Genomic DNA, 24377 nt, shown 5'->3' on the forward strand with positions numbered 1-24377 from the left:
ATAATAATAATAATAATAATAATAATAATAATAATAATAATAATAATGAAGAAGAAGTCTAGATTTAAATTCCTGACTGACTTCTAGCTTCAATGTTTGAAACAAGAAGGACATGAACTCCTAGTGGTGGCCTGCTTTTACTGACTTTGGCTGTCTTGATTTGTGGAAATTTAGTGTACTTGGAGGTTGAGAGATTCTGAGTAAAATTGGAACTCTTGACAGCTTCACTGTATGGATGCCACAGGTTAGACAGCATGGTTGGTCACTTAGGTCTTTCTCCTCAGGAGTGAGCATTTTAAATAGAACATTTCTTACTAAAATAAAAACTCTGTCAGTCCAAATATGAGGTTTTATCTAGTAAATAATTTGTACTGCTTTTTACAGATGTGTTTTATACTAAGTAGTAAATAACAAATAACTTCCAAAATGTTGTCTTAAATTCTTGACCACTCCACAGTTTTCCAAAGTTTGGGCAATTTTGGTCATGGGAGATAGTTTTAAGAATTCATATCAGTCTTCTGACAAGGTGAAGTCAGTGGCTTTCACCCCATGTTCTGGGAGACAGAGGGGAAAAAACCTAGTGGGAACCATGTGAATCAAGAAGTAGAAACTAGCTTAAAAAGTGTTCTCTACTAAGTAGATACAAAGTCGTCTTTTGTTTCCTTTCTCTTGTTGAGAAAAGTATTTCCTGGCAGGGGTAAGTAATCTATTTTAGTTCTGGCTAGGGTTTGGTTTTTTTTTTTTCCAGTCAGTGGTATCAATTCAGTTTGTTTGCACTTCCATCAATATCCGTGCTGGTTTTGGGAAATGGGAATGAGAACATTGTTTCGTACACACTTATTGTAGGCTTACATGTGTTTACTTCTACTCTTGAGACTGTTCAGGTAAAGTGCTGTTACTTTCGATAGAAAGGCTCCGGTACATTTCAGCTTCACTCTTGTATACAACTTATAGTTGTTGCTCAGGGAACAGAACCCCTTCATACTACTGCCTCATGTTGTATTTTTTGATGCAATAATGAACTTGGGAGTTTGGGTGAGCAGCGTAACAGCATAAGCAGGGTTGAGAAAACTAAAGATGCCACTGAAATGACAGAAAAGTTTGTTTTCATCATTTACTTTAGGAAAGGAAGACTAAAGGCTGCTGGCCATCCTACAGTGTATCAGAGTGCAGCTGGAGTCAGTTGACAATCATTCTTACATTAGACATTCACATACTAATTTTCCTATCTAACATGAGAGGGGACTATGCATCTCAGCAAAGAGTGGCATTGTTGTTTGTTTTGTAAGCATATTCAGTGCTATTCCACCACTTCTATGTCTTTGTGAATCTTCCCTGGAAAACCTCTTAAGGGAAGAAAAGAGGAAGCTCTGTAGTTTCCCTTTCTTCAGCTAGATCCCCTTTTATCTTTGAGAGGAATGGCAAGTTCCACCCTACTAGCTCCCTGGCTGTTTCTCAGGATGGATGTGTGTGATGGACATTTTCAGCAAAGGGGAGTGATGTAACAAGACTCTCCATGCTTTATTTTAGACTCCGGCTGTGACTCTGTGACTGATACAGAAACAGAAGAGGAGAAGAATCCAGCTCACTTCCACAGACTTGCCATGAGTGAAGAACACAGATCATCCAAGAGCACTGGGGACCACCCAGTGGTGCAGCCTGACCGCATACAATGTGGGGTACTGTATGTCTGCTCCTTGGGTTATGTTCTTACTGTGTGCTGGTGCAACCCATTATGCTGCTCTGTAATGGTCAGCTTTACAGGCCTGGGAATTAGTCCCAAATTCATTTTCTGTCTCCTTCCCTCTCAGCCCCCTGTCCTCAATGTCTCTGTTTCATGAGCTTGGTTCCCTAGGCCCAGGAATAACTTGGTAACATGGAGTGCTCTGTGCAGTGGAGGCTGCAATGTCACTGGTTGACAGTCTCATTAACACAGATGCTTGGCTTGTGTGCTGCGAGGCAGATTCACACTCTTCCCTTCCTCTGTTCTGGTGGCAAATGGAGTAAGGTGATTGTAATGAACAAATTAACACAGCTTGGATGCAGTCTAGTATGACAATTCTGGTGTGTGCCTCATAAGTGACTCTGAAGAGCTTGGATCAGGGCTTCTTGTCTGAAAAACAGCACTTCTTAGTATAGCATCTCCCCAGATGGAAAGAGTCTAAGTTTCTTCTTTTGTTTCTGTTTAAAATGTAGCTGTGCTGCTTGAGTGAAGGGACTGATAGAGTTGAAACTAAATAATTTTATAAATCTAGCTTTAATCAGTTTATAAATCTATCTGATAAATCTAGAGTTTTATCAGTTTAATGCATATGTCTGTGCTGGTGCAACCTGTAACAGAAGCCACCTGCCCAGTTAGTCCATGACTGGAAGATGCTCCTGAAAACCATTCAGGACTGTGAAAGTGACAGGTGGTAATTCATGTGTTAGTTGCAATGACAACAAAATTCCAAGAAAACAGACTTAACAAAGTAAGTATTTTTATGTTATTGAACCTGTGTGTAGTAATGCCCTTTCTCTTAGGTGCAGACAACAGTTTATATTATCATGAAATGTAAACTAGATGGTGAAATGAAAACTGAAGTTGAATTCTCTCCGGAGAATGCATCCTCTGTGCGTGTGCTGGCCAAGATGGAGAATGAGTACACAATCTCTCTGAAGGCTCCAAGTAAGCTGGACTGAGATTTTCCCCACCTCCTTCCCCCGTTGCTTCCTTTCTATCTCAACCTGCCTGTCCTGAGAAGTGCCAGAGGGGTAAAGGTTGCAATGCAGAAAAAATGGAGGCCAGAAAATCTTGAACTTGCATTCTCATCTTTTGTGATACTTTTGTGATGAGGAGCTGAGAGATACTGTTGCCTGAGGGCTCTGTTTTCCCCCCAGCAGCAGTAGGTTGCAGTATGGAAACACCTTGAAGCTGGTAAAGCACTTTGAACTTAACTGTGTGTGATGACCACCACCACATTAGCATTGGCAGGGTACCAATGTGCTAGTTAAATAATTGCATGACTATGACAGCTTAATGTGTAATGATCTCTGTGATCAAAACTGAAACTATTCTGGCTTGCCTTTTAATTTATGTATGTTCTGTCACTCTAGATATTTATTTACATTTATGAAACTGAAGGTTGTCTAAACTTTAGGTTTACTAAACTTTAGGGGCATGATTTCAGAACCTTAAAGATTGATAGTAGTTTCCCAGCATTATTTTATTTAATCTACTTTGGTCTGTCCTCTTGAAGAGTCATTGTTCTAGCTCTGATAATAGAGACTAATAGTCATTATAGCAACTCCCATGAAGTCAGTGAGATGAGTTGATTTAAAGAAGGTGACCTCACATATAAAGGTTCAATTTAATCTGTCTTAAATCAAGACTTCTAATATAAACAGACTTTGAAACCAGCTTGTATTTGAATTATAAACATGATGGAGTGTACAAGTGAAGCTCTGCAGTTTCTAACAGTAAAAGAAATAATTTTTAATTAATTTCTTGTGTGACTGTAACCATTTCATCATTTCCTGAGTTGCTAACAGGGAAAGATTAATTTCAGTGGGATTCAAAATATCTGTGTTTCAAACAGAAAGTCCAGACATGAATACACACTAGACAAGACATCAAGAAGCTCTCGAAGTGCAGGTAGAAGAAAATCCTATGCATGGATAAAAGTTGCAAAGCTGGAATTCTTTTAAATTGATCTTATTCAGACACTAGTGAGGCTGACAGATGTTACAGAATTCTCAGTGAGAGATCTCCAGAGAAAGCCAGGGATGGAGAGATGTGAGGCTTTCTAATTTGAGGTGAAGTACTGCTCACATCAATGGTCCAGTCTACTGTTAGCAGACGACTTAGCAGGTCACAGGCTATGTGCATTGACATAGATATAAAGAAGGTAGTTAAGAAGTACTTTTCTACCTAGTGTTCAGACCAAGATCATGACTCTTTTTATGACTCTTCATGAATTCAGTACAGCAGAAACTGTTTTGGTATCCATCTGGCAGTATATCCAAACTCCTATCCTCACAGTATTTGATGCAAACTCATGGCCATTGTTTGTTCTAATGGTGATTTCTGCTCTTTCTTTTCAAAGATTTAACCTCTGGGACAGTGCCTCTGCAGATATATTCAGGGGACTTGATGGTGGGAGAAACAAGTGTCACTTACCACACGGACATGGAGGAAATCAGCAGACTTTTGGCTAATGCAGCCAACCCCGTACAGTTCATGTGCCAGGTAATGGCTTTAGCAAACATAGAAACTATGCTTTGGAAACCAGCTCTTTCAGAGGCTAAGACAAGTGGGCATAAGCAAAAATGCTTGCCATGAAGTAGCTCTTCTGAAATGAAGAAATGCAAGGTTATTTAGGGATTATCACGTAACCTTAACACCCCCTTCTAGTGAAAGCATGGGTGCTTTTTCTGTCTCTGAAGCACATAGCTGGCTGAGTCAGGTTATCCAACCAACAAAAAAAAGAAAATGCAGTCAGTCAACACTCACATTTAGATCTTGATGACTTGAAAAGCTTGGAATGACAGAACTTGGTATAACAGAAAGTACCATAACGAAATAAACTGTTTGGGAATTTGTACCTAAGATGTGAATAGGAACAAAGGTTCATATTATCTGAAGGAAGCAGAGTAACATAAAATTATTCATTTCCTCTTAGCACTTCTTTAACAAAGCCACTTCTCAGTTTTCATATTGTATTTTGCCCAGTTGGGGTACCTGAACCCTATCAGAGGGGTAAAGCTTGCACAAGGCAAGCTCTCAGATGTGTCGCCTTGCTGCCTGCCTGCATGTCCCTGGTTGGCCACGTAGCAGAAGCCTACAGAGTAGTGCTGTTAGTAATCAGTATACCTGGGGCAGGGGAGACTGCATTTTCTTTACTTTTTAGTTCAAGTTGTGCAGAAGTTGGAAGTGGTTGATACCTCTGCTTGGGGAATAGGCTTGTTTCGCAGTGGCTAAGAACTAGCTCAAAAGCCAAACCCAGAGTTTACACCAGAGTAATTAAACATGGGCTAGTGCATACTTACAGCAGGAGGGACACTTCATTGGAACAGTTTCAGAAGTAAGATTATGCCTGTCAAGGAAGTAGGAGGCTACAGTTTTCTGTGCTTGCAGTTGCATGAGTGACTTTCTCATTGTGCTCTGTCTTGTTGTGGAGTGTCTTCTGTTTGGTTTAATGATATACTGTTTCTGGACCAGGAAGCTATTCATGTTCTTTGCTTAACCTAAACATTTCTACCTTCCACGTTTATACCTACTGTTTTCTGATTGTGCTTAATAATAAAAACACCATAGAAATCTCACCTTAACTGAATCTCCAGACTCCTCCAAATAAAAGCACTTTCCATTTATCTCTAGGCCTTTAAAATCGTGCCATACAGCATAGAAGCACTGGACAAACTGTTGACTGAGTCACTCAAGAAGAACATTCCTGCCAGTGGTTTACACCTGTTTGGAATCAACCAGCTGGAAGAAGAAGATATGACAGCAAGTAAGTTAAAAGATTCTTGGTTTATTTTTAAACTTTGTTTGTATCCATTGTTTTACCTTGAAGTGCCTTAACACTGTGGAATGTGGTATCTGCATAGGCTGTCTCAAAAATCTTGAATCTCAGCCAAGAAGCTAAATTTCTGGTGATTTCTTTATTAGTTTCTATAGAAAGGGGATTGCCCTTTGTGTCAGCTGACCCTTTTTTAATTACATTCATCAGTCTCACTTCCTAAACTGCGACAGATGCAGCTGGGTAGACAGCTTCAAACACAACCAGAGTGAAAAGATGATGGTCCCCAAATGTCTCCCATATTTTCTCCTTTGTTTCTCACCTATATCTCTGTTGCTACTAGAGAAAAACTTAGATTCTAATGGGCTCCTGTTCTCATAGATCAGAGGGATGAGGAGTTGCCAACACTGCTTCACTTCTCTGCAAGATATGGGCTGAAGAACCTCACTGCCTTGCTGCTTACATGCCCTGGAGCGCTGCAGGCCTACAGTGTAGCCAACAAGTATGGCCACTATCCAAACACCATAGCAGAAAAGCATGGCTTTAAGGATCTCCGCCAGTTCATTGATGAATATGTGGTAAGAGGAAGCAGCAGTCTTTCTGCCTTGTCCCACAGAGAGTGTGGGCAGTGGCACCAAGCTTGGCACTTAAGTGTTGCAGGAGAGCTGCAGAAACTGTAAATTGTGTGATCAAAATCTTTGCATTGGGGTAAGTGAGAGATGTGCAGGGAGTCCTTCCAACCTCTTATTGCAGTATGGTGCTCCTCCCATATTCTCTCCACCAGCACAGAGACAGCTGTGTTAAGAGTAGGTCCTGCTTATTGACTGTCAAGCTGTGCAGCATAGTACCAGAGCACACAAATCATCTGCACCAGTGACACAACTGCAAGGTAGTAACTAGAATCACTACTAGTGTGGATATCTGAAAATCCCAGTAAACCCCTTTACTCACCTTATTTTCACTCTAGCAAAGGTTCCTCTGCACCTCTGTAGAGCATCTTATGAGCTACTGGCCTGACTCTTTTTGAAGGAAGCATGTGTAGACAGTTTTGACACACATGCCCTGTGGATTGAGGGCCCATGAGTTGGCATTTGTGGATAGAAGAATATCTTGTAGTATTGTGACTGGTTAAGATGACTGTGCTTGTGACATACTTGGAACTTGGGAGCAGGATGGAATGAAACTTTACATTTTGCTCCCTGGTGTGGTTTGGTGAAGATCTGCATTCTTCACCTGCTCCGTGTTGCAAATAAGTGAGAAAGGGTTCTGCTGTCCTGTGAATTAGAAGTTGCCTGTGTTATGTGAACAGCTGCCTGCTGTGAGGTTTCCTGTTAATATCACAGAAAAGGGTCTGTGTACTCCCACTCTGGGTGTTACATGCTGCTGCTAATGGCCAAGAAACTGAAACTGAATCTATATCAAAGCTAAAACTTCACTATCTTGCAGGGCTCTGCATGTGGCAAGCTTTCACCCTTATGGTTAGCTATGCTTGCCCCAAAATAGCCTTTGACAAGCATTTGTATTTTTAGAATGAGCTATGCCTGTGTTCTGGGAGTTTGCAGATACTGGGTGGGACATGAAATTGAAGGGGTGAGAGGCTGTAATGGCTCTTCAGACTGTGTTAGGACCAACTTGTTTCACCTTCCTTACCTATTGCTACAACATAGATCTTGAAGGCCTTAATCTTTGGGAACGGGCTACCTTTAGGTGTTTTTTTCCATAAGTGATGGGAGAATGAGGTATTGTTTGCTTGCTTTGATTCTCCACGTTCTTTATTTAAATGAGACTTGAATTTTTTTTTCTTGCCCTCCTTCCTCTCCAGGAAACTGCAGATATGCTGAAGAGTCACATTAAGGAAGAGCTGATGCAAGGCGAGGAGGATGAGTCTATTTATGAGTCCATGGCTCATCTGTCCACAGATCTGTTAATGAAGTGTTCCTTGAATCCTGGCTCCGATGAAGAGCTTTATGAATCCATGGCTGGATTTGTCCCTGGTGCTCCAGAAGATCTTTGTATGTATATTCATAGAATCACAGAATCATAGAATGGTTTGGGTTAGAAGGTACCTCTAAAGCTTACCTCATCCAACCCCCCTGCAATGAGCAGACACATCTTTAAACAGATCAGGTTGCTCAGAGCTCCTGTCTCTCATACACAGTAGCGCTGCAGTTACAGCTTTTCTGCTCTCACCACAAGGAAACTATGCTCCATCTCTAATATTGGCAGCTGATAAAATTGTTCTATACTTTTTTTTTTTTATTGGTAGTTTACAAGATCAAGAGCTGTTTCCTCAGTGTTTTGAGGACTCCCTGAACCTTGAGCAAGTAATGTAGCATATAGAAGAGACTAAATTTTCTACCATGTTCTGATTCTCCCTCCTTAGAACCGGCGGCCTAAGGGCACTCTGACTTACAGACACCAACAAAAAAGATGTGATTTTACTGACAACTGGGAAACTGAAAAAACATGAGCTGAGCTTTAGCACAGCAGCTTGAAAGCAAAAGAAAGGGACCATATAGAAATATGTCTACTGGAAAGATTATAATTGAAAAATCATTATTCTAATACAGTCGGCTTATTGCTAAAAATATAGAGCTAATTCTGATAAATATGCAGTTGTTTAACTTTTTCACCGTTCCATTAATATTCAGTGAGGCCAATTGCAAATATCAAGTTAAATACCTATGTTAAGCAATTGTAAATTTGCTGTTATTACTTACCTGCCTATTTGGTCTGGCTTCATCCCACTGATATATTTTATGATTCCCATGATGAGCAAAGAATCTAGCCTCTTATAATTTAAGTACCTCCATAAGGACTTCTAGTGTTTCTGCAGGTTTTAAGTGTGCTGCCTCCAGGGAAAAGTTTCCTTTCTGAAATAGGCTATATTGGTCCTGGGCTGTCTTTCTCCTCTTTTAGATTACATATTTTAGAACACATTTTCCTTGATTATTGAGTCCAGAAGACTCTGTCAGTTCTTTACCTGAAATCATAGATTCTTCTCCACGAAGTTTTTTTTGATCGATGCAGGGATAATTTTGCTACCAAAACCAGGATTATTCTGCCTTCAGGTGGAGGTAAGCAGTAAATTGGTTGGACTTGTAAGAAACAAAGCTGCTGTTGTTTGCAATAATGGGGGTGAGTTTGTGGATGTTTGCAAGCTCTGCCTGCAATCAGTACACAGCTGAATGGAGTCGATTGATGAAGCCTGTGCAGGGGGAAAAAGCTTGCTTAAAACTACAAAGCCCAACTTGTCTTCTTCAAGCCCTGAAATGCCCATATCTCCCAGCAACTATGCAGGGGATATTCCTTTCTTTCATGTACGCAAATCAAGCTCCCTGTAATTTATCACTTTTGAACTGGACTCTGAAAAGCCTCTCCTCCTTCTTCTGGATTTCTAGTATGTTGCCTCTGCACAAAAAGCTCTGCTGCCTTCTACTCAGGAGTCTTTTATTGAAATTCTCTGTTTTTCTTATGTAGTCTGTTAGTCTTTGCCTGAAGAATATTTACAGCTTGTCTAAAAAGTGCTTAAAAACGACCTGTATTGTAACAGGTAAGTTTCAATTGGCACAGTTCTTGACGCTTAGATTGTTTCTCTCAAAGTTAAAAGTGTTTCATTATTATTTAGAACACAAACAATACACAGGCAAACCCCCACTGAAATTAATGGGACTGCTGGCTGGTTTAGAACTGGCATCACAAATAAAGGATTCAAGCTTTTGTACTGACTTAAAGGTTTGTGAGGATGAAAAACTCACTAGGAAATCATAATTAACTTCTACTGAGGTACTTTCTCTAAGAATTACTCTTATGTGAATAGATATGACTGTGGTGTAGAGGACAATACCTGGGCTATTTTAAGTGTAGCCATACTGTGGCAGTGTGCCTACTTATTGTGGTCAAGGCAGGCTTCCACCTCAGCTTTTCAGAGACTGATCAAAGGAAGGTTAGATACCAGAGGGTCAATTTGTGTGGCAGGAACTGGTTTGAGAATAAGGTAACACAGGACTGGAGCCATTGTAGTGAGTTAAAAGTAGTAGCAAATACTTGGATACCAGAGTGTTCTGTTGTATTTTTCTTCATACTTCTGATTTTTCAATGCAATTTTATATTTTTTTTCTCTCTGCATTTGGTCTTGGGAAAACATTTTCAGAGAAAGTGCAGAAGCTGTGCAAGGGCCCAGTTTTGCTTAAACTGACACTGCTTAAGTTGCACACGCTTGTGTTGCGTTGCTAGTTGTGCCTTTAAGGTTTGGAATAATTGATAAAAAAATGGAAAAGGTTTTGTTCATCTACAGAACACTGCCTCCCCTCCTCTGAAGGGGAGCATTCTTTTCCAGGTAGGTCTTAATGCCCTGATATGCCCTGAGCAGTGTAGATCATAAAGTATTCCTAGGCACATCAGTGGGACCTCACTAGCTGTACCTAATTTGCTGTTCTTTATTAATGAGTTTGAATTGCCTTCTATAATTTTTTTATCATTAATCTGATTGTTCCTTCCTCAGAAGAGCACTCCCCTCACGCTTCACTCTTACTACACTTTTAAAATACTTGTACAGTTAAATATAATTTTCCAGAATTTGCTTCAGGTTTGTGCAGCTTGCAGGTAAATGTCATTTAGCTGAGTCACACAGTAGCTGAACAGCAAAAAGGGAGAGTTGCCTCCATCATATCGGGCTGGTACTAGGAACTACAGCATCAGATAAAGTGCTTTCCTTGTTCTGCTTTCCTTTCACCAGCACCTCCTGCTGATTTTTGCAAAACAGTGTTTTGAGTAGGCTGCAATTGAGCACAGGAGGAACTCTGAGAGCAAGGCCTCTTCAAAGTGCTGAAAACCTGTTTGATTTGTGTGAAGATTAAACAGTCTGGTTTGTGTCTGGTATTATGCTGTTTTACTTAAGAGAAAGAGTTAGGCTGAATTCCCACTGTCCAAGGTCTGACACTGGCAGTAGCTGAGAGCTGGTTGAAACATCTGGACTCATAACAGTGTGTCTATATTAATGAACTGTGTGGACACTCAGACTCTGTATAGTGTGAGTTTCATGCAGAGATTTAATCCTTTAACCTAGAGAGTTTCAGCTGACTAAAGTCCATTGTCCTGTAATTTGCAGACCTCTAACACCTAAAGAATAGATGTTAGTTCACATATGAATAAGTTGTGATGCCCTTATTCTACTCTCTTGCATATTCCCTCCCTCCTCCACCATTTTAGAGACCAAACTTTCAGCACTGTTCTCACTGATTTTTGTTTTTGCCTTAGTTAATGCAAGAAACAGTAACCTTGTCATCCTTGAGCAAGCTGAGAGAACTGTGCACAAAAATATAACTGCTTATAAAGTTCTGAGTTGTGATTTATGCCAACACGTTGAATCTTTTGTCTTGCATAATGAAGGACTGGTCTCTGTAAAGAGGTAGCTTGCTTTGTGTGCAGGAATACCTGGCATCTAGTGTTTACAAATGTTTTCGGGGGAAGGATGATCCTACTTTCTAAAGGGTTCCCACACATGGATATTTTAGCTGTTGTGAAGGGTCTATAGGTCATAATTCATCTTCTGTATGTCTGTTTGCAGGTTGGTTGAGCTCCCTTCTGCAACTTTAAACCCTGCAAAGGGAAACTGAAACTCTCAATAAATATCTTTTAGCTACTAAATTCTGACTTCTAGGAACTGCTTAACCCTCTTCCTGCTAACCCTTCAGACCAACTTTCCCTAGTAGCCTCAGGAAAATCTGGTGACCTTTCCTGTAATACCTGTGTGTGTGTGCCACCTTCTTGTCACTTCTCTCACTAGCCTGTTTTTGCAGCAAGTGGAACAGGTGGTGTCACTTACAAATTGGAGAACTTCTTTTTGGTTATGGTATATGGATGAGGTGTTAGGTCTCCTCTGTATGCAACAGGCCTGTGTTCAAGAAGGTAGCGAGGTGGCAATCTTGTCTTCTGAGGAAAACTAGTTAGCTGATTAATTTAACTATACTATGTGATAGAAAGCAAAACCTGCAATACTCTGCACTGATGGTTTAGTAATCCTGTGGAGCACAGCCAAAACTGGGAAGATACTGTTTCCTTCACAGAGAATGAAAGGAACTTTGCACACCTGTCATGTTCCGTTCTGCCCCCAAACACATAAAGAAGTGGCTTTCCTCTGGGCCGCTGTTTGCTACAGGTTAATTTCTAAAAGATAAGTTAAAAATAATCAAAGTGGCTACAAGGTGGAAAAATCGCTCTACAGGAAACTTCAGGTCTATAGTGCTGATTCTTTAGCATGCTCAAATGTCAAATCTGTGCTTTCATGTAATGCAGTGACGCTTACATGAACTTTGTATTTAGTTGATGGTGAGGAGATTAGCTCCAGCAGCATGCAACGTGGCACGGACAGCAGAGCTCTTAAGAAGCTGCTGGTGTGGTTAGTCCACACAGCGTGCAGTAGTGCTGTGGCTATGCTGGAGGTATTCCTGTGAAGTTAAATCTAGGTTGACTGCATTCATATGACTGTCAGTGAGTCCTTGGACAACTGGTGATTTAAAATAAAATGAAAAAACCCCAAACACAAAATCTTGCTTCTTATTCCTTTTTCATAATCGCAGCTTTGCAGGAAAGTAATAAGAAATATTAGAAAATATAAAAATACATTTATAAAAATATTTCATATTCTCACATATAACCCAAACCATCTAGTTTATATAGCAATAGAATTATGACACAGTAATAGATATGCCTCAACAATTCACTTAGTAATCAGTCTTGGTTTTAATATCATTAGGAACATGGTTACCTAACATTTAATTTTAGTTTTAGGATTAGTTTTAGGGTTACAGTGAGGTTGACCCTTTTTTTAAAAAAAAATCAGAATTCTTCATGTAAAACACTGAATTAACAAAGGATCTTACTGTTTGCTGTCACTCCTTCCTCAATATGGATTATCATCTGACCCCCTAAACACCTTCCAGTATAACTAATTAACTCAGCCAACTGTTTTGACTTTTAGCTAATAAACAAAACAAACACTATTTTCTGGGTCATGGGAAAATTGCCTTTAATGTCTTGCCTTGCAAATTTGCAGGTTTCCTCTCGAGAGCCCTCTGCAGAGGCCAAAACTTTAATCTGCCCAACATACTCTCAGTAGTAACCAATACTCGGTGCCTGCTTGAAGCCTTGTCAGAACTTCTCAACAGCAGTGTTAGTCACCCTCAAGTGTAAGCATCGGGCAGCTGGAAAAGATTTGTGCAGAGTGGACTGAACATGGCAACTCAGAAGCCTTTTTTGAGGAATATGTCTGGTCAGTTGCCCAGCTTCTTCTTTGGTTGTCACCACAAACCAAAGGTCCAGTCAGAAATACCACATCAGTTTATTATATTATATTATATTACATTGTTCCACACATTTAAGGATATAATTAACAGGTTCATAATTCTGATTTATTTTTTTTTTCAGATGTAGAGATGCTTCAGTCCAAACCAGACACTCCAGTTGCTGGAGATGAAGTTTCTTTAACTACAAAAGACTCCATGCTCCGCAGGTTTTTAGAAGGTGAGACCTGTTTGGAGGGAGGGATGGCAGCAGCACAGTTAAAGCAATTAAATAGAATTCGAGATTTCTCGTTCATCTCTTAAGGATAGGAGATAGTCCACACTGCTTGCTTCAGACAAAGGAACAATTCTCTTTAGTACTTTGTAGACTATCATAAACAGCTTTTGGAAAACAGTGCTCTGTTTGAATTGTTAACTATAGTATGTCAATTAACTGGAATTAATTAAACTAATTGTTCTTCAAGTTCTTAAAAAGAGTTAGGAGGTTTTTCACTATTTTTTCACCAAAACAAGTGGTACAGGTTTAGTGGCAAACAGTTACATGCTACTAGATGTTCATGACTTTATCAAGTCAAGTCCTGTCCTGAAGGGCTTTGGCACACTAAAGTCACTGCAGTACTAGATGCTTTTGCCTGTGAAATGGCCAGCTTGGTAAAAATGTGGTACATAATGCATCTGGAGGGATCCAGTGTTCAGTGAAGTGACCAGGTTGTTATTGTTACAAACTGTACTCTGTTGTAGGCGGTAGCATGGATGTGCCAGATTCAGAGGAATTTTACGAGCCATGTGGTGAAGATGCATACTACCCAGTGCAACAAGATACTTTTCCACAGGAAATGGCTAACAGACCTCCAGTCCCTGTTCCAAGACCAGAGTCTAGTTCTCCACAGCCAGACAATGAACTGTACATCTCCAAAAGTGAGTTGGGTACCAGTGGAAATGTAGACTAGTCAACTGTAGTATGGCATTGACATGGGCTTCAGTTGCCAAATAAATGCCAAGAAAGCCTATACTTTTTGAGATCCCTGTATTATTTGACTCTGGAGTTGGACCACCTTTGGGATCCAATTTCATATATTTTTCATTTTCTGTCTACTCTGAAAATATGGGGATATTGTATCTCAAGATCGTGGCCTGAGCTTGCTCTTAATGAAAGAAGTAGGATGACAGATTACCCCCAAATGGTATAAACAAATCCAACTACAAAGGAAAGATCCTGATATTATAAGGACAAAATCAAGCTAATAAATTGAGACTGCTGCTCTGTAATAGTTTCATTGATTCAATCACATTTATATAGGGCATGATCTCCCTCTGAGATGGGGTTTAATTGAAATTGAAGAAGATTGTGCCTCTTAGTTTGCTAGACAGTTTTGGAAATCTTGGTCATATTTCACAAACATTCTCACAAGAACCACAGTACCATGTGAGAGAGTAATTTCAGTGACTTCTCCTTCCTCTCATGACAGGATTATGGGGAGACCATGTCCAGATTTCTTTTAGAGGTGACTGGGCTAAATTCTTTGAGGTCAATAGAAAGGGAATTCTTCTGTACAGATCTTTGTTTTCTTTAATGGACTTAGTAGGGTAACAGAAGCTGTAATGCACTACAGAATTGTGTGCTTCCCATATTCATCCTTGCTACTTCTGTCTTCATGAGATGCATTTCAGTATCTAAAGAATGTTTATTTTGCAGTTTTTGCACAGAAAGCTCAAAGACCTGAGAATCTTTATGTCCCTAGAGGAAGGATTAAGAAAGGTAAGTCAGAAGGTCACTCTGAAAATCCTTCCAGTAGTCCAAAAGCAGATCTGCTGAGATAGCTTCATTTGCGTGAAATACGACAGAATAGACTGTTTTACAAAGCTCTGGGGATAACAGTCCTTTATGAATGACCCAACCTTTTTGACCTCATGTGACACTGGAAACTTTTATAACTATATCCTTTTATCATGTACTCTACATGTATCCCCTGTCTTGGAGTTTATCCTCAGTCAAGATCATAATGGTCATTGAAGTCCTTTTTTATGACGTGAACCATATTACTTCATGCAAATGATGTCCCTCTTTTAATGTTCTGTATATAGCCACTCCTTGTTAATCATTATCCTGTGATTTCACTTCTAGTGAACCGATTGCCATTGCTCTCTGCACCTCCAAACCTCTGTCCTCATACTTTCACTTCTTATCCTGTGCACTATCAGAGTGCCAGGTACCACATCTAAGCTTTTATCTCGTGTTGGGAACTCCTCTTTATGTTACAAATGAGTTACAAAATGCCAGCATCAGTAGAATGAGTTTTCAGTTTCTGGACTTATGCTGTACAAATTACCTAGGAAGAGTCTAGGTTTGTGACTGCCAAGGTGAAAGCTCTGTTTTGTGGGTTGCTGAGGAAGCTGAGCACTTTAAGGAATACATTTTGTGATGTTCACTTAAATTATGTTTTTAAGAACAGAGATTATCTCCGGGAAATATCTGTGTACAAGGCTGCCTCTCAGTTGGGCTTTTAGCCCTAAGGAGTAGTAGGATGGCCTAAGAACAAAACACTTCTTAGAAAACATTCAGTCTGTAATATTGATAATTTTTTTTGTTTTGCATCTCTGCTATATCAAGGGTGCTTGAGCTCTTTCTATTCAGTGAGGAAGGCAGATGCCACAAGTTCAGTAATACTTTTGGTGGTGTTCTCTCTTCAGAGACAATAGTCAGGCCTGTAAGGGACCTGTCTCAATCAAGCATATATGATCCATTTGCTGGAATGAAAACCCCAGGCCAACGGCAGCTGATTACATTACAGGAGCAAGTGAAAATGGGCATACTCACTGTGGATGAAGCTGTACTTCATTTTAAGGAGTGGCAACTGAATCAGAAAAAGAGATCAGAATCATTCCGGTTCCAGCAGGTACAGACTTACTCTACTGTTTAAGAAATACATCTGTCTCTCTAGGTTATATCACAAGCTGTTTCAGTGCAGGTACATTTCTTTCCCAGTTGGAGCAGGAAGACTGCTAACTGCTAACTCTGCTAACTAGCAGAGTTCTCTCCTGACATGGAGGGGCTGTTCGCAGGCAGCAGCAAGCAGGTAGCTGTTATGCAGATCTGTTTGTCTTGCAGTAGTACTGTTAGTTTTTGGAGATCTGTGCACTACGAATTGGACCAAATCCAGTTGGCTGAATTACCTTTCCAGAGGTCACCTAGCAGCTACCTGCTGGCAGGGGACTTCTGGGATGAACATTTAGCTTGTCAGTTCTCATCCATTTCAGATCAGTGAAGACTGTGTCCCAGATGGTGTGTTGGCTGTGAAGTCCTAGCTGGTAGATGGTCTGATCCCTCCCTGGGTGTTTGTTGATGGCTCCGGGACTGTTCTTTGCAGCTGGGCAAGGTCTAGCAACAGTCATTAGTAAAAGCAGGGTGTTTGGGTGGCTTAACCGAATGAGGGAGTCATTTTGTTGGCAGCAGCAGCATAATGACTGATGTAACTAGCAGTCATAGTTTAAAATTTTCATTCTTAAGTTAGAGGCTCCCTCTTTAAAACCACTGCTTGCTTCTTTTGGAGCCTTTTGTTCGAGCTGTGGCAATCTGCTCTCACACTGGAGGTGCTGGTCTCCAGTGTGTGACATTGTTTTGGAAGCTGTCAGAAAAGGTCAAGGCTTTTCTCCTCCTCATTCTCACTTGGAAGGGTCTTCTCTACCCAGAAACAGTCAGAGGAATCCCTTCTCCTGTCAGTGAAGAACACAGTGCTACTTTAGTAGTTGTCTGTAGAAGAGATGAAGTGATATGCTCTGTGCCCCATCCCACGAGCAGCTTTCAAAGTCTCCACTTCAAATCTTGCTTCATGGTACAGCAATTGCTTCACTTGCTTTTCCAGTGATTCCACCATATTTTCTCTCAGATATGTACATATTTCCCTACTGAAAAAAGTTGTCTTTTTTCTACCCACCTTTTCATACTGTAAGGTGCAGTATGCTGCCACACAATGGTGAAGAGACTTTGCTCCCAGTTACATTTCCAGGTGTCCCCTCTTGCTTCACTGGAGATGTCCTGAATTCTTTGAGTTGTCCCTCACACTCTGGGATGCGTGGCAGCCTTTTCTGTCCCTGCAATCAGAATTACCTGTTTATTAGTACAGAAAGGACTTTGCAGTTAGTTGGTTGTGGGTCTTGTTTCTGTGCCAATGTCACAGTGAAAACAGAAAATAGAGGGAGTTCTACGCCCAGTGTGCTGCTTATCTGCAACTGAGTGTGTGAACTTGACCTTAACATACACAATGAACATCTAAAAAATCTCGGCTTCTGAAAGGCACACGTGGGTTTCTGAAGGGAATAGCTTAAAACCTGTTGACATGGTTTGGACTTCAGCCAGGTCTAGCAGGCTTTGTTACAGCTTGGCTGCAAAGTTAGATGAAATATAATATTAGTTTTGTCAGAAAGCTGCTCATCCTCCTTTAGCCAAAGCCCTGAAAAACATATCTTGTGATGTTTCTAGGAAAATCTGAAACGTCTACGAGACAGCATAACCAGGAGGCAAATGGAGAAGCAAAAAAAAGACAAAAGTGCAGGTAACAGTCTCTGATTCACACATTCTCTGGTAATGAAGCACCTAACCATATTAATAGGCTCTTCAGGCAGAAATATGACCGTGTATGTTGTATTTCTGTGATATTTTAACATGCACATCCATGTGCCAGTTGGCAAAAGCATAGGGAAGTTTCTTTACTCCTCAGTTTCACAGACAAGGAAAATATGCCCACATCTGTGGAGTGCATCTTGATGCATTCATGTATAGTTATGATTGCCCTTATGTGATTGTGTTTAACTTTGTTCTTAAGTGCAAAACTGTCTCTCAGAGGCTATAATTGCATAGATCCTTCTGAGCTGTTAATTTTCCCTTCCAGATTTAGAAATTACAGTACCCATTCGACGTTCTCATAATACTTTGGGGAGACCAGAATGTGGAATATATGAATACACCCCCAGGAAAAACGTTTTTCCACCAAAAAAGGAGTTAAAGCGAGGAGACTGGAAAACAGAAAGCACATCCAGCACAACAAGTAAGCAAGCCCTGAGTGTCACCCTCTCTACAGGAAAGCTGGATGGAAAGCACTTCCCCAGCCTGACCCTCGAGTCAGCTCAGGGAACAGGACTTCTGTTCCTGAATCCCAGCACTGACAATGCCACCCCAAACCCTGCATGCCTCAAGTTGGCTGTTCTCAAAACTGTAAAAGCAACTCCAGGTGTACATCAAGTGGTTTGGGCATCTTGTGTGTGCATCTCTGCAGGAGGAGAACCTGAAAGCTGAGCAAAAGATTCCCTTGAGTCTTCTTGGGGAAGGCATACCACCTGTCTGCAGTTCTGAAAAGTAGATGGCAGCTGCTCTCTTATTGAAAAGGATGCTCCCATGCTGTGACTGCCAGCAGGCCGTGTGCTCTTCTGGCCTGAAGGGCATATTCATATTTCAGGCTGGAAAGCAGTCTCTGCATGTCATTTCCTCAATTGTTGTAGAAAAAGGACAGCATCTTTCATTGGTAACTGTGGGACCTCTTGAGTGACTTGGACAGTCAGCACATTTTTATTATCTTTGGTTTTCATTAGGTTTAATTTGTGCAAATTAAATCCCTGCATTCCTGCTCTTATTGCAGACTGAGTAATTCTTGCAGAAAGAATTAGGATCATTTTGGTCTTCTGAAAGGAAAACTGAGTCCCAGTGAGATTACTGCCTTTGATTCTTGGCAAGATATAGCTGGCACACACTGAGAATAGGTGCCAGAGGAAGCTGACTGAACCAGTAACTTGCATAGAAGCAGTTGTGAGAGAAATGTTAAGAGTCTGCAGAGTTCTCTGTGTGCAGCTTGGTGCTCTTTCTCATAGTATGACTGTGAGAATGGACCATACCACAGTATTTAGCACTCTTTAAGTGCTGCTGTTTGTACCAGCTGATAAAGAGAGTTATGTTACCAAAGCTAGTAGGGAGGAGGACTGCATCTTAGGAGAAAACCTCTAGCTACCATTTCAGTATAGAGGTTTCTGAACATTAGTGTCCCAGTATTTCACAGTCCTATAGGACATTATTTGTTTATGACTGAAACCAGCCATAACAGTGTAGGATATGTTTTTGAGTTGCTGTCACCTTTGGAGATGGCATGACTGATTGCAAAAACAATCTGTCCTCTGAGTCCATGGCAGTTAAATGGGTTTGTATAGATGGTTGCTGAAGGTTGTATGAACAAACTTGTCATTTTAGCTTGGAAACAGACTAGGAAACATTCTTGCAATGAGTGAGGGTTGCTTTGAGAGGAGGTGGTAAGCACCTATTTGGAACAATAACCTCTCAAGCAGTCACTTATTCCAGTAATAAATATGTGACAGTGCTCAGAGCTGTCTACCTTCATGCAGTTGTTAAAGATATGGGGACTGATAATTTAAATATCCATAAATGCTGGGTGTGTAACCCTTGTGAAAATATTTGCCTGACTTGCCAGGTGATATTGGCACCAGATCTTTTCAGTTAAACCATGCTTGTGAGTATTTAACAGAAGACTGGATCTAGATAGGGCAGAAATCTTCTAGAAAGAAAGCATAATTAATAGCATGGCCCTATGGTTTGTATTGTATGAAATGCTGCTCTTTGGATCCTGAACATGTGAAAAATAACAGTGGAAATAAATTAAAGAAGCATTAAATTATGTGTGCAAGAGTTAAGCATGAGGTTAAAAGAGCCCTGAGTTAGTGATATGCAGTTAAATCACCAGAATTTAATAATCAGTTTGTTTTGTCTTGCTTACTCACTCTAGGTAGTGCAAGTAACCGCTCCAGCACTCGGAGCATATTGAGTGTCAGCAGTGGGATGGAAGGGGACAGTGAGGTAAGCTCTCACCTCTGCTATATGCTGCTGTTCTTAAGTACATGGATTTGTTTTCATGCAAAAAAAAGGAGCTCAGAGATGGCACTGCATTTGCAGAAATGGAAAAATGTAGCCACTTCTGTTGTGAAGCTAGCAAGAACCAAATTTTGCTGGTCTGTAAACACTTCTTTTTGTTTTGTAGGACAATGAAGTCCCAGAAACAACTAGAAGCCGCAGCCCAGTTGCCCACCAAGCAGAGAGGCTGCCTTTCCCAGAAAGGCCTCCCAGAGTGCCTCCTCGAGGTGCAAGCAGGTAAAGCTAAAAGGAAGCTCAAAAACGAATTTTCCCTGAATCCATATGAAAGCCTTGGACAGAAAGTGAGGCTGGCAGCAGGGCAGGAAGCAAATGTGTCTTTGAACAAAATCTACCAGACTCTTACTGTCCAACACACACTGTTAGGAACTGTAAGATCCTTGTTTCTCATCTGTAATACCTGGAGGTATTACACAGTTTCCTAGTTGGAAACCTCACAGTTTCCTAGTTGGTAACATTCCTACTGCAGTGCTTTCACTGAGGTTCATGCATGGCACCACAAACTTTAACTTGTAAACATTCCAAACAGGCCAACTGGTGCAAGTCTATGAAGTCCAAGCCCCAGAAAGTTATCTCAGTACAGATACTAATAAAATTCTCCAACTGCTAAAGCAGTAATTACCACTGTGTGGGTGCAGCAAGTTCTGTATGTTGGCTTGGCTCTGGCAAGGAATATATTTGGAATTTATCTGTAGTCTGTTGGAAAAAAGACTTAGAATCTTTTAATCTCTTCCTATTGCTTTTCATACAATGTTCAGGAGAAAGCTACCATACTATCAAAGTTTTACTCCAACTAAGTATTATAGTATCTCTTTACAGTAATATTAGAATTACTGCAGGTGAAGAGCAGAAGAAATAGCTTTGACAGGAACAGGGCTTTGGCAGCTTGGCATCTGCTCTGTTGCTGAATCACTGATAGCCTGTTTTTCTTCTTATATGACTATTGCTTGTACAGTATTCTCACATATGATGTTATTGCATACAATGTGTTATTCCAGAACTCTATTTTCTACTATTTTTGCATGCATTTTTATTCTCTGTCTTTTTATAGGCCTGTAAGCTGTGAAGACTTTTATCCTCCACCTGTACCACCAAGAGGTCGCTGAATTTCTCAACATCTCTGGAATATGAGATTTTTTTCTGTTTATACATGTGTTTGTACAGATATTTTTTGGCTGTCTTAAATTATTTATAAGCAGGACCAAAATGTTTTCATCCCCTTCCTCCTCCCTAAAGCTCTGGTGACTTTCCCCATGATTTTCACTGAGACTTCTTGGCCTTCTATAACATTTTTTAGTTGGAAGAATTTTGGTGCTTTGGGGCTTCATGAAAAAGTATCATGGTTGGGAAGGAGAATACTGATGGGTGTCTTGGGAGCCCTGCACCGACATGAAGTTTCCTTTTGACCAAGAAAGCACACGTGTCCTTTTAAGAACTAAATGCTGATAAGCATTGTTACTAAAACCCTCAAGATGGTCTACAAGGGCTTGACTGGAAAACACACTTGAAAAACTAAAGAAAATGAGTTGTTTGAAGAATGCTCATGACAGCAGGAGCAGGTGAATATACTGCTGTTAGGCAAAACATTTTGGGCACAGATATACTGACCTTTCAGAAGGCATGGCATCCCCCTCCAGCGATCATTAAACCACGGGAGGATGAGAAATTGTCTGTCTTGAAGAATTGTATTTTGCATACAGCCTTGAAAATGCCTTTTCCTTTCCCTTCCCTCTCTGAAGAGGACAGACATTAATAAGGGGTTGTGTGTGCTGCGTTTAACATGAAAATTTCCAAGGTAGTTGGTAAGGAACCTGCTGTATCACAAACCAACTGTACTCAAACCTTTTTTTGTGGAGGAGGTGGGTACGGTGTAACAAAATCACATGACTGGCCTCTCAAATTAGAGGAAGGAACTGGTGGCAGTACTGTATTCTGTATCTCTTACGTGTGGTCATCACAGAAGCAATATGAAGGTATTTCACTTCATGCTCAGAAATAGTTCAGTGAGTCTCCAATTATCAATGCACACACCTCACAAATACCAGCTGTGTTTTAGTTGGCTGCAGTGGAAACAGGCAGCCTGGGCGCTGGACTCTGCTTGCTCTACAGTTCCTTCCTAGCAATGTGAATCCACAACAGCTGTGTCCAGCCTTCTTTCTGCCTGAGGGCTTACAAACTTAAGGAGGCTTCCTGGTTTGGCTCTCTTCCAGACCTTGAAATCTTCTGTGCATATCCTGGCCCTTGGGGCAAGTATAGGTCTCTGGTTGTCCAAGAGTGACACAGATGGGAATTCTTCAAGATAACAATCAGGGCAGAGAATTAAGCAACATTACTTACTTGGTTTTCAAGCCATTCTCCCTCTCCCAGCCCTGAAAAAGACATAAATACACCTGTGTTAGGTGATCCCTCAGATGCAGGTAGGACACATAAAGCTTCTGTCCGATCAGGTCACAGAGTTGCAGTTCCTTTCTCTTGCAGGGTGGCAAACCCAATGTGTGAAGCTGCAAGAGTGACAAGACAGCAACTGTGACTCAACCAGCACTGAATAAAGGTGGAGAAGCCCCTGCTGCTTTCAGGGATATAGGCATATGCTAAATACCATCGATGCATTAAGATCACAGTGTATGACTCCACGTGCAGTTTATATACCCTCTCCTTTTGATGATAGAGGGGTGCGGGTGTTGTGCTGCAAGCCTATAGCTACAGAGGCATCCTTCCGTTTGGGTTTTTCTTTCCTTATTTAAAGGATCTCAGTGCCTTCTCCAGTAACTTTGGCACTACAGACTCTCACTGACAGTTTGTTCTTTGTTCACTGTTGTCAGGGGAACGGTGAGGTGGGAGCTGCCTTCCTGTGCTCCCCTTTGAATGAAACAAGGTTTCCACCACTATTAGGTCAAATTGGAAGCAGGGAAGGAGGTTTTGATGCTGAAATGAGGAAAATGGTAGCAAGGATAAGTGAAGGAATTAGGGATAAATGAAATAAACCAAAAGAGGACATTCAGCAGCTTGATTGTCTTCAGCTGTCCCATGCTTTGGTTTGCACACAGTTCCCTGGTTTTGTTTAAAAATTCCCCATCTCCTTAGTGCTGGCTGCAGCTGTGTCCCAGAGCTTGGAGACGTGATGTGATAAGAGGAATTTATCTGCTTCCGCATCTGTCAGACACAGCATAAGGTAAAATTGTAGGATGTGGGGAAAACTGTAATAAGGCAGGAAATTAAGAGAAAAATATAGAAGTGTATTGTGCAGAAGATTTCCTTTCAAAGCCGTTGGACTGAAGCAGTCCACGGATCCATCTTTCCAAGCTAGTTTTTAATGTACCGTACTTAAGGGGTTGCCTTTGCACAATCCTGATAACATGTCTGTGAACTGCACTTTTATTGTTAGTGCTGTAGTGAGAGTTTATATCTGAATTGCTGAAAAGCAGCTCATAAGTAGCCTTTCAGTCCCTGTCCCATTTGAAGTTCTGATACTTCCTTACTCTGACCTGACCTATCATACAAAATCAAATGCTAGTGGGACTCTGTTTTGGAGGAGGTGAGCTGGGACAGGTGGAGCTGAGGCATATTATAAATGCATTCTGTTCAAGCCCCTTCTGCACTGCCTAAGGGAGGGAAACTGAAGATGCAGCTGTAGTCTCAGCCATTCCTGCCTCACTTCTGCTGGATTAATTAGAGATCTCACTGACCAGCAATCACCGCAAAACTATCACCCTATCAAGGAGAAAAGGAATAGCACTAAAACGACTTCACTGTTAAATGCAGGTAAACAATTGGGATGCAGGCATGACTTCCAAGTCTCTTGCAGGCCAGCAGAGATGCCCCTGCTTAGCCACCACAGTGTATGTTCCACAAAGGTTGGATTCATGTAGTCGCTTTAAACCTCTTACATCTTAACATATGGAGTCTTTGTATCTGTAGACTCCATTTGTGCTGGTGAGCACGTGGTGCGTATTGCTTCCACCTGGGATAAAAAGTGTGCTGAAACTGAAGCTCAGAAGAGACCAGAGGAGAAAACTGCGTGCAACCAGATTGTTGGTTACTCAAGAATATGCTTGGGAGGGAGGGAATGAAGAGTGTTTCTGATGGCTTTTAGAGTTCAAGGACTGAACAGATAATAAAATTGATGGTAAAAGTTAAGTGGCCTGGCCAGCTGTGGGGGCATCAACAAATCCACCAAACTCACCTGGCAGCTGCTGGCCCAGAGAAAGTGTTTGCTGTTTGTATAACATGCCTTGAAAACCCTGCTGCAGCAGATGGCTCTGGCTGGCCCTGTTGCTGACTGAGGCTTAATTACTGAATAAACCGAAGATGCTGAAGCCTCCTCTCTCTGTCCCCAAGGGTAAGCTGCTCTGTTTTGGACTGAGATGCAATGACTAGAAAGAAACGTATGGTGTTACCAAAGCTGTCTAGGTTTTCTTCGTGTGTGTGTGTAATATAAGCAGGGCTTTTGCATAGGTTTTGGCAAGTATCTTGTCTGCAGGGACCTTCTACCAAAATAGGCAGGATATGGTAGATGCTCTATCTGGAAAAGGCTATAAATGCATCTTGTGAAATATGTTCAGGTTGGTAGACTGACTGTGTAAGACCACAAGGAGAAAAGCTTTTAGTGTAAGTATGGTGGTAAGTGGTAAACAAGAAAATCCG

General features: G+C 41.0%; 1 protein-coding gene and 1 long non-coding RNA gene across 6 annotated transcripts in view; one reads left to right on the forward strand and one right to left on the reverse strand.

Moving 5' to 3' along the window:
• The window catches only part of PIK3AP1 (phosphoinositide-3-kinase adaptor protein 1), a 44738-nt gene extending 20689 nt beyond the window's left edge, over window positions 1-24049 (forward strand). For all 5 annotated transcript variants that reach the window (XM_027667255.1, XM_027667256.1, XM_027667257.1 and 2 more), the window contains 15 exons: window positions 1531-1679; window positions 2524-2668; window positions 4086-4228; window positions 5360-5492; window positions 5883-6079; window positions 7324-7513; window positions 12930-13025; window positions 13547-13723; window positions 14502-14564; window positions 15497-15702; window positions 17286-17358; window positions 17695-17850; window positions 19591-19661; window positions 19843-19952; window positions 20785-24049. In XM_027667255.1, coding sequence (XP_027523056.1) covers window positions 1605-1679; window positions 2524-2668; window positions 4086-4228; window positions 5360-5492; window positions 5883-6079; window positions 7324-7513; window positions 12930-13025; window positions 13547-13723; window positions 14502-14564; window positions 15497-15702; window positions 17286-17358; window positions 17695-17850; window positions 19591-19661; window positions 19843-19952; window positions 20785-20839 — 1890 coding nt within the window. In that variant the 5' untranslated portion in view covers window positions 1531-1604 and the 3' untranslated portion in view covers window positions 20840-24049. The remainder of the gene's footprint in view (window positions 1-1530; window positions 1680-2523; window positions 2669-4085; window positions 4229-5359; window positions 5493-5882; window positions 6080-7323; window positions 7514-12929; window positions 13026-13546; window positions 13724-14501; window positions 14565-15496; window positions 15703-17285; window positions 17359-17694; window positions 17851-19590; window positions 19662-19842; window positions 19953-20784) is intronic.
• On the reverse strand, window positions 15611-21836 carry LOC113958741. The gene is made up of 3 exons (XR_003531597.1): window positions 21765-21836; window positions 16741-16913; window positions 15611-16519 (listed from the first exon to the last, which is right to left on the reverse strand). It is a non-coding gene; the product is annotated as an uncharacterized LOC113958741 (long non-coding RNA).
• Window positions 24050-24377: the final 328 nt, after the last annotated feature.

This window comes from Corapipo altera, unplaced genomic scaffold (genome assembly GCF_003945725.1).
Source record: "Corapipo altera isolate COAL_440 unplaced genomic scaffold, ASM394572v1 327, whole genome shotgun sequence".
NCBI classification, from domain to species: domain Eukaryota; kingdom Metazoa; phylum Chordata; class Aves; order Passeriformes; family Pipridae; genus Corapipo; species Corapipo altera.